Source organism: Stegostoma tigrinum, chromosome 13 (genome assembly GCF_030684315.1).
Source record: "Stegostoma tigrinum isolate sSteTig4 chromosome 13, sSteTig4.hap1, whole genome shotgun sequence".
NCBI lineage: Eukaryota > Metazoa > Chordata > Chondrichthyes > Orectolobiformes > Stegostomatidae > Stegostoma > Stegostoma tigrinum.
The window spans coordinates 68033809-68050836 of record NC_081366.1 but is presented as its reverse complement, the minus strand read 5'-3'; the positions used below and the strand labels follow the sequence as shown (position 1 = coordinate 68050836).

Genomic DNA, 17028 nt, shown 5'->3' with positions numbered 1-17028 from the left:
AGTAGGAAGTGGTGTTTTACAGGGATTAGTGCTGGACCTACCCTTATGGTGAATATATCATTTGGAATTAAAAGCACAATTGAAAATGTGCAAATTGACATCCAACCGGATGGTGCCCAGGACGATTCTGACAAAATAGGGAAAGATATTAATGCGCTTATATTGCATGAAATGGCAAATTAACTTTAGTATAGACAAGTGAAATGGGGTGCTTTTGGTGGACAACAAGGGAAGCAAGTGTTTAATTGATGTAGTGGAGCAGAAAGGGCAATCTGGGGATACAGATACATAAATCACAAAGTATTGTGATAACTTAATAAATCATGAGACAGAAAGGACAGCACAGGGAATATTTTCAGAGATAAAACTGAAAAACTGAGAGGTTATGCTCAGAGATAGTAAGAACTGATGATGCTGGAGTCAGAGATAACATTGTGTGGAGCTGGAGGCACACTGCAGGCCAGGGAGCATCAGAGGAGCAGGAAAGTTGATGTTACGGGTCAGGACCCAAGTTCAAAAAATTTTCTAAAGGGTCCCAACCCGAAATGTTAACTTTCCTAGTCTTCTGATGCTGCCAGTCCTGCTGTGTTCCTCTAGCTTCACAGAAAAGTTATGCAGATCTTTTACATTGCTTGAGCTAGACATGGGAGTGTTGTGATCAACTTTGATCTACTTATAACAAAATGGATATGGAGCCAATGGAGATTGTGCAATATATTTAGAGGAAGTAAGTCCTGCAATAAGATAACATCTTTCAGATTCCATGTGGGACATCAGGAAGCATCATTTCATACAAATGGTGGTAAAAACATGAAGCCTCTCCCTCTGTGGAGATTATGGATTAATTGGGATATCTAGGTACCTGTAATTGGATTGAAGGCTGGAATATAGTAAAGTCAAGATCAGCCTTGATCAAAATAAACAGTCAGATAGGCTGAAGGGGCTGAGTGGCCTAATCCTGATCTTTATTAAGTACATTATCACTATCTTTCAATCCCAAAATGGACATGCACTATTCACCTTCAAAGCTTCATGGTAGCAGAGCTTCAGCAACAGCCCAGCTATGGAAGGCATTAAACTCTGGAGACACATATTCCCGTATCCCATCATAAGTAATGTCATCCCATAGCTCTCATGTCAAGTCTCAGTTTCCTCATTACCACTAATATATTTTTAGGCCACCATCAGACCCGGTCCACTTGAACTCAGCGCTACAAAACAAACATAAGATGTGCTGGATCTGAGCTGGCAGGATCCCCACTCATGCTCGCCACTCGAGACATATCCTGAAATACAGTGAGGCCTGGACTAGGTTGAACTGCAGTGTTTAGATCAACAGCCTATTGACTCTCACTGTCTAACTCAGTAGCTGGCTACTCTCACATCTGAATCAGGAGGTTGTGGATTAAAATCCCACACTAGAAGACTGAAGCACACAATCTCGGCTGACACTGAGATGTTCAAAGCACAGACAGAGCACTGTAGCATCTGTGATGCTGTGTTGCAGATGTGACATTAACTATAGCCTTGTCTGCCTTCTCAGGTGAATTAAGTGAAGAGCAGCATCAAATTCTCCCCTTCACCAACAACTTGTGAACAGGTTGCCTGGCCATTAGCACATCACAGTTTGTCGGATTTTCCTGTACACCATAAGCTGGCTGCTGCATTTTTTACATACTATCATGTTATTATGTCACTGACTGTAAAGCACTCCGGCATATCCTAAAGCCATGAAAAGCGCTATATAAACACAAATTTTTTCTTTAGTCTTGCAAGTTGTAGAATGGTTGTTTGAGATGTTGATGTTCAAAGAACTTTAGCTCAGCACGGAGGGAGAAACAAGATTAAACTTGTACAAGCAGATGTGGGTAACAGTGGGATCAGTAATTAGTTTCCTTCCCTTATTAGTCCATTCAAGCCTCTTGACAATACCCCAACTTGAAAGCTTGCAAAAACACACGATTAGTTCCTCTCTACGGGAGAGCAATGTTGTGTGATTTAATTTCAATTTTTTCGATACTGACATCAACTCTGCTGTTTTTTTGCTGTGGAGAATACAACTCCAGGACAATGATTAGTGTGGGTTATGAGTTGATTGATAGTGACACAAATGCCTAAGGCTTTTTCTCTGATTCGAACATTGGTAGCTGGGAAATCAGTGAATACAAGTCAAAAACTGAGGACTGATACAGTTAGACTTCACAAGACAAATAACAAATACATCAATAGGCCTGATTTCAACCAATAACATTCATTCATTTCCTTGGGTCCTTAGTGCTAAGATCTCATTGTTGCCAATCCAAACTTGCCCCTCAGCTCCAGGTGGCTCACTGGAGAAATACATGCCCTACTATAAAACAAAATCAAACCAAACACCAATGCCCCAAACTATGATTGGACCTTTGTTCAATGCCCTGAAATGGGCAGGGAAAAACACAAGGTTTCAATTGCTGATCGTTATCCAGTAATCTCCACCGGGGTATCTCAATGTCATATTCCTGTTTCTCCCCTCCCCATATCCCTTGATGCTTTTAAGATCTAAAAAATTATATCTACCTCTTTCTTGAATATATTCAGTGGTTTGACTTCCGCTATAATACAGAATTCTACTGGTTCACTACACTGTATCCTGCAACAGCGTTTGGGTTAGTGTCCCTTGTCCTAGGCCAGGGGAAACATCCTTCCTGTATGTAGTCTGTCCAACCCCGCTACAATTTTAGATGTTTCAATCAAGTCTGAGTTTGGAAATGCAACTTCCTTAACACTTTCTCACCCTGGTTTCTGCACTTAGAATAAGGACCGCATCCCTTTCATGCTCATCTCCAAGTGACAGACTGATTCCACTCCGGCATGATTCCAGGACCTCAGGGCATCTCCTCCTCAACACACACGTCTTGCTGCCAGCTTACTATGATGTCACTTCTACTACAGTTTATGGGAACAGGGAGTGGGGTGGAGAGTGTACGTTTGCAGTGCCAGGCTGAAGGCTTACCTGAAGCAAACTCCTTTGTGCCAGCCCTGTTGCTGTTCTGTCCCTGTCATTTCATGCATATCCTGGAACTCCATACCTAACAGCATCATGGGGGCCCCTGCATCACATGGGCTGCACCAACTCATAAAATCTTCAACAACTCAAGTGCAACTAGGGACGAGCAATAGAAACCAACTCTGCTAGCAATACTGCATCCACTGTACCCGGTGCGGCTTTCTCTACATTGGGGAAACCAAGCGGAGGCTTGGGGACCGCTTTGCAGAACACCTCCGCTCAGTTCGCAACAAACAACTGCACCTCCCAGTCGCAAACCATTTCCACTCCCCCTCCCATTCTCTTGATGACATGTCCATCATGGGCCTCCTGCACTGCCACAATGATGCCACCCGAAGGTTGCAGGAACAGCAACTCATATTCCGCCTGGGAACCCTGCAGCCATATGGTATCAATGTGGACTTCACCAGTTTCAAAATCTCCCCTTCCCCCACTGCATCCCTAAACCAGCCCAGTTCATCCCCTCCCCCCACTGCACCACACAACCAGCCCAGCTCTTCCCCCCCACCCACTGCATCCCAAAACCAGTCCAACCTGTCTCTGCCTCCCTAACCGGTTCTTCCTCTCACCCATCCCTTCCTCCCACCCCAAGCCGCACCCCCAGCTACCTACTAACCTCATCCCACCTCCTTGACCTGTCCGTCTTCCCTGGACTGACCTATCCCCTCCCTACCTCCCCACCTACACCCTCTCCACCTATCTTCTTTACTCTCCATCTTCGGTCCGCCTCCCCCTCTCTCCCTATTTATTCCAGTTCCCTCCCCCCATCCCCCTCTCTGATGAAGGGTCTAGGCCCGAAACGTCAGCTTTTGTGCTCCTGAGATGCTGCTTGGCCTGCTGTGTTCATCCAGCCTCACATTTTATTATCTTGGAATCTCCAGCATCTGCAGTTCCCATTATCTCTGCTAGCAGTACTCATTTTCTAAGAATGAATATTAAGGCAAAAATGGCAATAGTTCGTTCTCATCTGCCTTTAAATCTTTGACCTTGGGGCTTCAGTCCTTTGATTCAAATCAATTCAGAAGAGAAAATTCAAGACATGCCACAGTGCTTCATGACAGATTGGTCCAAACTACTTTAATTCACTTTAACTTGAAGTGCAAAATGTACTGTATACAAAACAGTACCTAACATCATTGGATATGTGATCTAAAGTGGAATTTTGAGCAACATCAGACATTCAAGAAAGATATCAATTATTATAAGGGTTGTCTTCCATATGATACAATTACTTTGTTTTTACAGCAAACAAAACACAATTGCTGAGCTCAATGATGTTTGTGCTGCACATTAGACTCTTCTCGCCCTCCTTCATCATACCCTTTCAATAAATTCCACCATTCATTGCACCCTCATGCACTCATCTAACTTCTCCTTAAATTAATTTATGCCATTTAACAAAAGCATTTAGAGAACACCCAACACATTTGCTTCAATTACTTTGCGTGCTCTGCATTCTAACAACTTTCCAGGAAAAGAAGCTTCTCTAGAATCCTAATTGGGTTTATTAATAAGCAAAAATTTGTTTTAAGACCCAGACTTTTCATTTCTATAAGTTACTAAAACTGATGCTCTGTCTGGTTCTAAGCCTCATGATCTTATATGTTTACCCAGCTCCCTTATACCAATATCATTCACCTCAAAGACTTCCAGTGGTAGCGACTTTGTAAATGTATTTCCTTCTGAGTAAAGAGGTCCTTTCAAATTCTTGACTGTGTTGATTGCAGACTGTGTTTCGTTCTGATTTCCAATATGAGCACCACCACTGCAGGTCGGATTGGATCCACTAACTCAGCACATGCTCAAGCATAAAACTAACTACTTGCTCAATCTGCATGACTCAGTACTATACTGAAACAACTTACAAATGAAATTGGCCAAGTAGGTCAACTGTTACGGAGCTGGCAAAACAAGAGGAAAGGACTTGCAGTTCTACACTGTATTTCACAATCCCTTCCAAACTCTTTTTTTTAAACTGTATTCATTAAAGGGATGTGGGCCAGCATTTACTGCCCTCCCCAACTGCCCTTGAATTTTATAAAAATGAAGCTTTCTTTGCATTATAGTTACTGCTGTATTACAAAAAAGATGCACTTACATAGCAGTTTTAATGTAATAAAACATCTCAAATCACTTCACAGGAATGATGTAACCAAACAAAACTCAACGACAAGCCACATAAGAAAATTTACAACTAAGGGCTTAGTCAAAGCAGTAGGTTTTATGAAGCATCTTACAGAAAAAGAGGATGGAGAAGTTTGTGGAGGGAAACCGAGAGCATAGGACCTAGAACCTTAAAGGATAAATCACAAATGCCAGAGCATTTAAAAGCAGGGATGCTTAACAGGCCACAATCAGAGTAGCACAGGTAGGACTGTAGAACTGGAGGAAGAGATGGGGAACAGGACAAGGCCATGGTGGGATTTGAAAATAAGGATGACAATTTGAAAATTGAGCCAATCTGGGTCAACAAGCAGAGGGGTGACTGGTGCAAGTGAGCATGAGTACACAGTTTTACATAAGCTTAAGTGCCAACACAGTAGATCACGGGAGGTAAACCAGGAGTTTGTTGGAATGCCAAAGTGAGAACAAAATTTCCAACAGTAGATGAACTGAGACAAGGATGGAGCCAGGCAATGCCACAGAGGTGCAGGTAGATGGTTTTAGTGCTGAAGAGGGGATGTCATCAGAAGCTTATCTTGCAACCAAAAATGGGGTGACAAATGGTCTGCTGTAGCTTCAAAACATTTCCAGGGAAAGACAGAGAGTGAACCATTAGCCAGGGAGCAAACCTTGAAGCAAGACCTGAAGCTAACTGCTTGGATTTCCCACTGTTTAACTGGAAGAAGTTGCTGTAATTTGGTAATGGACACTGGAAAGCAGACTGAAAACCTAGAGACAGTAGTCAAGTCAAGAGTGTTGGTAATGGTGTGAGAGAGGGAGACAGAAAGAGCTGGGTGTCACCAGTACCGATGTGGAAACTAACATCATCCTTTAAGGTGACAGGACTGAGGGGGCAGGGTACAAGGATAGATCCTTGCTGGGGTGCGGAGGGTAAAAGTAATGGTGCTGGAGTGGGAAGAGAAGCTGGTGCATGTGTATCTTTTGCTAGATGTGGAAACATAAGAATGGAATGAGGTATATGTGGTGAATCCATTATCGATTGTGGGGGAAAAGCCCATCTGGTTCACTAATGTCCTCTATGGAAGGGAACTGCTGTCCTTACCTGGTCTGGCCTATATATGACTCCAGACCCACAGCAATATGGTTGACTCTGAACTGCCCTCTGGGCAATTAGGGATGGGCAATAAATGCTGCCTAGCCAGTGATGCCCCTCATCCCGTGAATGAATTAAAAAGAAAAGCTGGGTGACAATAGAGGGGCATCCAGTGATGTTGGTATGGTCAACCTTGTTAAAAGTGGCAGACAGGATGAGGAGGGAGCAGGGGGAAGAGTTTGCTGCGGTCACAATCACACAGGGCAATATTTGTAACTCTGGAAACAGTCTGTCAAATTATCCCCCAGGTCTTGAAAATATGTTAATGAGTAAACAATCTGTTTTAAGGTCAGCAACAAATATTAAGCTGGACAGCAGGAGAGTTTCTCAGCTCTTCTTAAAAAAACATGCTTCGGGATGTTTAAAATTCTCTGTGGCAGCAGATAGAGCTTTGGGTGGATGTCTCATCTGAAAGATTATATCTTCAAGAATGTTGCACTTCCTCAGCGCTGCAAGTGAGGTCTCAGTGTCTAGATTCTGAAATCGTCATCGAACAGGACTCAAAATGTTAATGCTATGTCTCCCTCCACAGATGTGTTTCTCTGGCATTCTCAGTGCTTGTTTCAGATTTCCAGCATCTGTTTTGCCTTGATTCTAGTGCCTAGGTATGGTGGCCTAAGTGTCAAGAATGAAATCCAAACCCATAATTTTCTGACCCTTCTGGACAATGATGTCCTAATCCTGTTCCTGGTGGATGGAGGCAGAAATGGCAGAATAAAATCTCTAAGTAGCAATCATTTCAATATGTTATGAAAGAAAAGGTGAGCACAGTTTGACAGCTGGAAAGGATCTGTCAGCATTGAAAAGAATATTAAGATGCAGCCTCATAAAAGCCCGAGAAATAAAGGTTGCTCGTCAGACAGGGGAATACATTTTCCAAATCACTTCTTAGGAAGCTTTATAGCCTGATAACTCTGTGGCTTGTGAATCAGCAGGATCCTGGTTAATAGGAACAAAGCAGACATACTAGCTTTTCAGAGTAACTCACCTCCTGCTCTCGCTGAAATATTACTACTCGACCCCCCTTGTCCCCTGTCGCTAACAATTCTCCAGTGTTGTTGAATTCTACTGTAGAAATTATGTCGGCTGGAAAACAAAAGCAAAAGGACAGAATGTAAATTGAGGGATTTTCTTTGCATTTAATAAACAAATCAGCCCCACTTCTCGCTCCCACACAAAGATCACATTATCAAGTCATTATCCCACATCTAATTCTCCTTCATAGCCCAGGTTACTGCCCTGGACACTTTCCAGCTGGTCATTCGGTGGGAGCCAAAGGATCAGACATATGGGAAGACTTTACAAAAGACAGGTGACTTCAACAGTCATTTTCATCAACACATCTGATCAATGAACATTGCGCTTTTCAGCAGTTTGACAGAAGATAATATTGTTTATGTTCCTTTATTCTCACAGACCAAAACCGAAAACAGTAACGATTTTGCTTTATTCTGAAAGAAGTTGCTGTTTCCAGTTTGGAAGACTGGAACAGGATCAGGCAATTCAGCTCTTCAATCTGTTCCGTTATTCAATTAGCTCACAGCTGATCTGTACTCTGTTTTCTCCAGCTACCATTTTGGATCTGTAATCTGTGACATGTTCATCCAACTAAGAAAATTCAACCTCAGTTTTAACATTTCTAATTGTGACTCAGTCGCTGTTTGGAAAGTTGTTCCAGATTTACACTGCCCTTTGAGTGAGGAGGAGGATTCCTTACATTGCCCCTGAACAGCTAAGGTCTAATTTAAAAAAAAAGCCCCTCTTTCTGAATTCTGTTAAAATGGGAAAATTGCTGGGCAACCACCCTGCAAGTTCAAAGTGTGAGCTGGTGTGGTGGCCTTTACACTAACGGTGGATGCTGCAGCCATGCATCAATGTATCCACATTTTTCAGCTCAGAAATGCAGCACAATTGTGTGAACAGCAGCATGACCTCTCACGCTTGCACTATCGTGGAAACTTCCAGCTGGCTCTCGCATTCTATAAATCAGGCAAAGTACTAGAGAATCTGTATAACAGTATCACCCTTCAAAACTTCCTCGTGACTTCTCTCCAGAAACTTCCTCGAAGTAGATGTGGCAATAGCATGAGGCCTGCAACAATACCCCCACAGGTTATAATATCAGTATAAATTCAAGCACTTAATAAAGTATGAAATGGCCAGCCAATTATCTTAGGTAACAAATGACATCTTTGTTGGTGAGACCTGAAAATTGAATAGATCGTAGAAGGCTGAATAATGCAGTACATTAAATCACTCCCATGAATGAGCAGCAATGTCAGACTTCAACTGATTTGAACTTCTCTTCTTCCTTCAATCTGTGAACAAGCCACATTATATAACAGTCCTTCATCTACATTCTCCTGGTACTGACATCAAGATTTATCCTCTTTTGCTTTAACTCAGCCTGTCTCCGACACTGTTATTTTCCATTTCTTCAAACAAAAATCCTCAACTCATTAGCTCATCACCACTTCCCAGTTAATCTATTTCTTCCCTTTATCTCATGGGCTGTTAACTCTTTGCCTCTTTCTTTTACAAAGTCCTCAGCGTCAAGCTGCCCATAACCTCCTGGCAGACTTACCTGTACAGCTTGACTGAAGAACTACAAAATACCTACTGAAACGCATTCTGCATACAAGAGTTATGGAGCAACTAAATTATTGCTGCAATCCAGTCACCAGAAAATCGTTAGTTAGGCAGAGCTGAGACAGTTACTGCATAGAGTGTGTGGGTGTTTATTTCTTCTGGATATTAATAGAATCTGTGCATTTTATCATTAATTTCCTCTTTTACCATTTACAGCTTGTTAATTTGATGAATGATCGAAAGAAAGGCAAGTACTTTACGTAAACCTGTTTGTGGCTCAAATGCTAAGATTCAGGGTGCACAGCAGAACCAAGTAGCCAATGGAACATTTCCACAAACTGATCCATCAGAGAGCAATCTGCCCAAGGAAACAGTGGGAAATATGACCAGCACATATCCCTCTCAAGACAATGGAATAGATATTTGTCTTGAGTGTGGCTGTAAGTTGGACAGTGTTGAAAAGTGGGCAGCATCTGCTTGGCTGCTTATCATACACAATTTCTAATACTCAGTTTCATTGCACTCAGTTTCTTTGAACCTCTGGCCCAGTGTATCATGTACTAGGCTATTAATTTAGCCATTAATAATTTCTTCTATTTAAATAATAGGAAGTCTAACCATCAGCTTTGGGTCAAACTACAAGGTTTGCTTCCCAACCACTGACTCAAATCGCTCTCCATGGAGAGACTGTGAAAGATATGGAAGAAAATTACATGCTGGGTGTGATGCCAAAGACTTATACAACAGAATGTGTTGCTATTCCAGGAGAGCTGTAACACCAGCATCAGAGAGACACAGCAGAAGATTGCTCACATATGTCTTAACCAGAAAAATAACCTAACCAGGGCATAGCAAACCGGCCCTATCACTAGCAACATAACAGAAAAAATCCTCAATAGTCCCATACCATTCTGTCAATAACCTGACCACCTAAGTCCTATGATAATGGGAACTGCAGATGCTGGAGAATCCAAGATAACAAAGTGTGAAGCTGGATGAACACAGCAGGCCAAGCAGCATCTCAAGAGCACAAAAGCTGACGTTCGGGCCTAGACCCTTAGGCCCGAAACATCAGCTTTTGTGCTCCTGAGATGCTGCTTGGCCTGCTGTGTTCATCCAGCTTCACACTTTGTCACCTAAGTCCTATGTTCAGTTCAGTTCCATCAGAACTATTCAAATACAGATCTCCAAACAGTCGAGATCCAGACTTGGATAAATGAATGGATGCTGGATGAGAGATGAGAATAAATGCCCTTGGCATCAAGACAGCAAGTGACTTTTCAGAATACCACAAACTTAATGAAGCTGAGGACAACGTGGAAGGAGAAGCAAATTCTCCAGTGGCTGATTTCATACCAGACACATTGGCAGATGGTTAAGGATGTTGTAGGCCCTTTACATAGTTTCAAGAGTTCAGCATGACAACGTGTTCCCAATTTGCTTACTGCCAATTCTACAGTGTCGAATTCCACTCACAACCCCTCTGCTTATGAAACCAGGCTACAGGGGAACCTGGGACCAAGGCAGAAACTGATGCGGGAGCCATATAAGTACCAAAGCAATCACAATGTTGACCAAAAAGGCCCAATCACCTGCCAATGACAATTAATAGCATCACCATCAGTATCCAATAACCAGACGCTCAAATAAAGCCAAAAAACAACAGCAGGGAAGGGTAGACTATTTCCTGACTTTAAAGTTTACCATCAGTAAGGTTCAAGTTAAGGATGAAATGGATCATTTACCTAAATGATAACAGCAGCATCAAATTGTGGCTGAGGTGTATTCAGAACATAAGCATTGACACCAAACCCAACATTCATCAGCAATGCATTATTTTAGGTGTTGGCTGGCAGCCTGATCACTCAGTGCTTAAAATGAATGGAATGTCTTCAGAATTCTTTCGAAAGTGAAGTTCAGTTGCATTTCATGGAATGGCATATTAAGTTGGGAATGCTTTATTAGTATTGTGTATTAGTCAAAAACTGTCTGCAGTATCTCTGCAACCTTTCTACAATTTGTCACATCGGAGGCTGATCATTCCTAATTTTTTTCTGAAAGTCTACTGTTTATTTACTTATTAATGTTGATTTATCACTCAAACTACGCAATTAGTGGGAATATAATCTGGGGTCAATGGGATAAAATTCTTATTTCTCTGCTACCTATAAAGTTCTCACACCTCAAAAGCTGGGGTTGATTAACATTCTGCCCAAAGAACGTCAGCAGTGCCTTGGTAGGGCTCACTGTACTGATTTAAACACAGAAGCCAGACTGACATTCTAGCATAATACTGGGGGAATGTTGCAATACTAGAGGGTGCCTGCTCAGCTAGGTGCAACAAATCCTCCAGCACCACTGTGAAGGATGGCTGGAGTATCAATGTCCAGATCAATACTTAACCCTTGACAAAACCAAGAAGGGATTATTTAGTCATTATCATTTGCTGCTTTTGGGAACTCTTACGCTCAAATTTCATTCCCATATCAAATTTAGGTTGGTATGAGTTCCTGGAAGGTATAGGGATCCAAACTGTTTTCTATTTAACTCAACCATAAATTGACAACCACACTCAGAAGCTAGAGGGCACAGTAAATAGGGATGCACTGGCCCAGCACATTGATCCGCTCCCGAGATTGAAGCTGGATCACAATATTGAGAAAGGACACAGCAAGTTTCATTCTAAAACTGACCGAACCTGACAATGCTCAGTGTCAGCACTAAATGCCTGTAATAATAAGCAGTTACCCTACGGCTCAGTCTCCACCTTCAGTGAATCAAATTGTTTCTTTAAAAGAAGACACTGTTGAACACCTGAAAGTAAACATGTGGTTGTTTCCATAAGAGGAACAGGCAAAGTTGACTGCTCCTTTGCTTATCATCACTAATCCTAATACGTTCTTAGGTGATGCATCTGTCAAGTTCTGTCTACTATGATCCTAAGAGGTGTTCTTGAATACTTTATTACGATAAAACACAAGTTGCTGTTTTTAATACTGATAAAGGGAGAGCGATCATATGAACAAATGTGGTGGATGGCAGTATTCATTTGAATGCAAAGTGGAAAACTGTTGTGATTTGAAGTTGTCATCAAAAGTGATGTCCTAAAAAGATGAATGCAATTCTTCAATGTACAGAATAAACTAGGAACAAATGATAGCAGGGAAAGTGAAAAAGTCATTCAAAATTATGCCGTGAGAGGGAGCCTGGTGACAGTGTCCTGGGATAGATACTCTCACATTTACAACTTTGATTAAAGCATAAACGTTGGACAAAATCTCTATCAGATGTATTGGGTCCCCCTGATCTTGTTTAGGATCAGCCAGATGATCTGCTTTAATCAGTTGTCTGTGTTCAAACACTAAGGTTGAGAAATCCCAACTAATTTCACAAGATTATGGAACTCAGAATAAAACTGTTTCTCAATTTGGTGATCTCTGCCAGAAATGGCACAAAACTGACTGATGCGTGAAATGAATAACAAATTAATTTGCATATATATCGCAATTTCATAACATCTCAAAGTGATTTATAGCCAATAAAAAACTTTTTCAAGTGTTGTCACTGTTATACTGTAGGTAAATGCAGCAACTATTTGCTAGATGCCCTAGCAAAACTGGAGTCAACGGGAATTTTGGAGGGGAGGAGCAATCTCACCATTGGGCGGAGTCATATCTGACGCAAAGGAAGATGGTTGTGATTGTTGGAAGTCAGGCTTCTCAGTTCCAAGTAACCACTGCGGAAGATCCTCAGGAGAGTGTCCTAGGCCGAACCATCTTCAGCAGCTTCATTAATGGCCCTCTCTCCATCATACAAGTCTAAAGTGGGTATCTTCGCAGAATTTTAAATGATGTTCAGCAACATTCACAGCTCCTCAAATACAGAGCAGTTCATGCCTTTATGCAGCAAAATCTGGGTAATATTCAAGCTTGGGCTGATAGGTGGCAAGTAACATTTGTGCCACATATTGACCAACTCCAATAAGAGCAAATCCAATCATCTCCTTCTGACATTAATTGGCATTACCATTGCTGAAAACCCCGCTATTACCATTCTAGGGAGTTACCATTAACCAGAAACTGAACTGTACTAGCTACATACTTACAGTGGCTACAACAGCACCTCAGAGGATAGGAATCCAGGTCCACCTTCTGACTCCCCAAAGCCTGTCCACCATCGACAACGCACAAATCAGGAGTGTGATGGCATACTCCCCAGTTGGCTCGATGAGAGAAGCTCAAACAACACTCAGGGAGCTGGTCACTTTCCAGAACAAAGCAGCCTACTTTACTGGCACCACATCCACTCCCTCCAGCACTGACACTCAGTAACAGCATTGAGTGCCATTGCAAGACCACAGAAACTCACCTAAGATCATTGCAGGCTCTTTGGCCCAATGTGTCCATTCCAATCCTATTTCTCAAGATGAACTAATCCTATTTGTATGCGGTTGACCTATATCCCTCTAAACACAATGTTATGGAGACAAAAGATTTGAGTTATAAGGAGGGACTGGGACTTTTTTCCCTGTAACATAGCAGGCTGAGGGACAATCTTATAGAACTTTATAAAATCATCACGGACACAGATAACATAAATAGCCAAGGTCTTTTCCCCAGGGTAGGGGAATCCAAAACTAGAGGGCATAGGTTTAAGGTGAAAAGGGCAAGATTTAAGAGGGACCTGAGGGCCCACATTTTCACACAGAGGGTAGTGTGTAGAAGGAACGAGCTGCCAGATGAGGTGGTAGAGGTGGGTACAATTACAACATTTGAAAGACATTTGGATGCAAGAAAGAATCATCGCTTGCAAATTCCTCTCTAAGCTACTCTCAGTCCTGGCATAGAACTGGATCACCATTTTCATATAATCATAGCATCCCAATAGTGCTTAAGTAGGCCATTTGACCCTATCCACATATCCACACCAATGGTCTGAAGGGAATCTCACCCAGATGCCCCTCCCTAATGTATCCCCATTACCCAGCATTTCTCATGGCTAATCCACCAAGCCTGCGCATCCCTGGACACTATGGGCAATTTAGCATGGCCAATCCAGCTAACCTGCACATCTTCAGACTGTGGGAGGAAATTGGAGCATCCAGAGGAAATCCACACAGACACAGGGAGAATGTGCAAACTCCACACAGACAGTCGCCTGAGGGTGGAATCGAGCCTGATTCCATGGTACTATGAAGCAGCAGTGCTAACCACTGAGCAACCATGCCGTCCCAAAGTTCCTTCAGTGTTGCTGGGTTAAAGTCCTGGAACTCTTTGCTGAACAGTAGTGTGGTGTATCTACACCTTGGACTACAGCAGCACAAGGTGGTGGCTCACCTCATGCTCTTCAGGCAAAGAGGGATGAAGAATAAATCCTGACCTAGGCAGTAACAGCATGTGATCAAATAGAAAAGGAACTGGTTTGCATCCAGTAAGTTTCTAATTTAGAAGATTTGGGCAGAGGGGTAATAACGAGTTGATCTGTTTCACTAATGCTGATTTGGGGATAGATATTGGCCAGAATATTGGGAGCACCCACATACGTGAATCTCACATTGGGAATATTTTTTCATATCCTCACAGAAGCAGATAAAGTCTTTGTTTCATATCTCATGCAAAAGATGAAAATATCAATAACGGAGCACACTCTCAGTGCTATAAGGGTAAATTGTAAGTCTGAATTTTGTGCTCAGGTCTCCGGAGTGTGACTTGAACCCACAACCTACTCAGAACTGAGAGCGCTGCCGTTGAGCCTAGGCTGTCACCTGGCAATTGGAACAATGCTGGATCAGGGTGCGTAGGTACCTTTGTGTTATATGGTGTATCTGCTTTGGGGCAATGCTGGAGCTACTGCTGAAACATGTCTGTAAAATCACACAAGTAGCGACATCCCTCACTGTGATGTATGAACAAATATTTACAAAATTAGCTATTCCTATCAACTGGCCTATTTGTTAACTACTGGAGCTGAAATGGAGGAAGAGGAAAATGGAGTGAAGGTGTGTTATTTCCATCGTAAGACAATGCAATAGATGCACCTCATGTATCATATTTAATGATATAAGGCACAATGTCCTTCATTAGAAGGATATTCCATTTTTAGCACCTGCACAATAAGCACAATGTTATAGTGCAACGCAGCTATCTCTGACCTTACCCTCACTGAAGAATTCAATTGATTCAAGGCTTTATTTTTATTTGTGCATAACTGATACAGCTAGAAGATTTTAATTAAAAATGCATGTTTTACCCCCTCGAGACTCCAGTATTTAAATATCTGCAATATAAGCAGAGAACTGCTGTTTTTTTAAAGTTTGATCTTAAAGGATCTACCTTTAAAGCCTGCGCGCTGCAGTTCCAAGGACCTAGTTTCTATGGCAACACATTATAGTGCTTGCTGTTTTTGTTTAAGAGGTGTTCTGGGCATCAACATACATTTAGAGGTGGCAGTAACAGAGATCGTTTTTCCCTAAAGGTCTCTTCCCATATGCTGCTCCTCCTCAACATTTGCTATTAAGCAATTCCATGGGCGCTGGCCTCAGTCAGAATGGTCTGTCTTCATATAATAGCTTAAGTTAGTGACTTTTGGGAAAGCTATTCGACTACAGGGGCATCACACCAAACCTGTATTGGACATTACTGAACAGCCATTCAGCGTGGGATTGACAGCTGGCACTCAGTAACACACTCTTCCTCCAACTCTGGTCTTCAGGGACAATGCAAAATTAGAATTGGAAGGTATTATTCTGCCTATCATATCAGTTATAGCTACCAGTTTCTCCCACTCCCCGTCTTTCTCCGCAACCATTTAACTATGCTTTTCCTCTTTAAGTATATACTGTTTCCTTTTGATAGTTGTCACTGAATCTTCTTCTGCCACTTTTTTAAGCGATGAATCCCAGATGATGACAACTTACCACCAAGTCAAAACATTCCTGTTTGCCCAGTACTTTAAATCTAGGTCTGTCTGACAGTGAAACAGTTTGCCACCATTTACTCAATTCAGCCCCTCAAAACTAAAACTTGTGTTTTATTAAATGGAACACTTTAAACAAGAAGGGCTAACCAGATCTTCAAAATATATTTAAAAATTAAAACCTACTTTGAACAGTTTAAAAAACACTAACCAACCTAATGCCCTAGGTATTAGCTCTTCCACTTGGGATAGAATGGAGTTATATTGAGCAAGATGCCTGTCTGTTCCCTAGTGTGTTGCTGAGTTCTCTGATTTCTGTTGGTGCTGTACAGGGATCTACACTTTGCCCCAGTGGCACTGGGTCAGGGAGGGGCTGAAGACTGTCGAATTCCTTAGGGATTTTGATACTGTCAATAATCATGGTATCAAGGCACCTCGAGCATGGAACATCAGGTTTGGTGTCTAGTTGAATTTGACTGTATTTTCTGTAATCGTTAATTCATCATGTTTTAGAATATATTTTTCCAAATTTTATGAATATTGAATATTTTGGGACACTGGGTTGGGTGTCCTAATTTTAACCTTGGTCCCTATTTCTCATCATCATCCACTGACTTCTGCCAGGATGACAGTTTGGATAAATAGTAGGGAAGGATAGCAGCTGCGAACAGTCTTCATGGACAGCTTGTACACTCCAGGACCACAAATGAAGTACAGTCAATGACGTGAGGCACCAGAGTGCTGTCGGATTTCCCTAAACTTTATGTGAGGCTGTGACTCGAACAATGGGATTTGGACAGGAGGGCAAGAATTTCCCCACCGAAAAGAAACAGTATAATTTATATGGAGAGAGAGAGATAATGGGAACTGCAGATGCTGGAGATTCCAAGATAATAAAATGTGAGGCTGGATGAACACAGCAGGCCAAGCAGCATCTCAGGAGCACAAAAGCTGACGTTTCGGGCCTAGACCCTTCATCAGAGAGGGGGATGGGGGGAGGGAACTGGAATAAATAGGGAGAGAGGGGGAGGCGGACCGAAGATGGAGAGTAAAGAAGATAGGTGGAGAAGGTGTGGGTGGGGAGGTAGGGAGGGGATAGGTCAGTCCAGGGAAGACGGACAGGTCAAGGAGGTGGGATGAGGTTAGTAGGTAGCTGGGGGTGCGGCTTGGGGTGGGAGGAAGGGATGGGTGAGAGGAAGAA

At 42.3% G+C, this 17028-nt stretch overlaps 1 protein-coding gene across 5 annotated transcripts in view; it reads right to left on the bottom strand.

The window, feature by feature from the left end:
* LOC125458425 (serine/threonine-protein phosphatase 2A 55 kDa regulatory subunit B beta isoform) overlaps positions 1–17028 on the bottom strand; it is a 525757-nt gene that overhangs the window by 77087 nt on the left and 431642 nt on the right. For 4 of the 5 annotated variants that reach the window (XM_048543679.2, XM_048543681.2, XM_048543682.2 and 1 more), the window contains one exon: positions 7312–7409. In XM_048543679.2, the coding sequence (XP_048399636.1) occupies positions 7312–7409 (98 nt within the window). Of the gene's footprint in view, positions 1–7311; positions 7410–8907; positions 8969–17028 lie in introns of those variants that run through there. The other variant, XM_048543683.2, reaches the window with a different exon arrangement.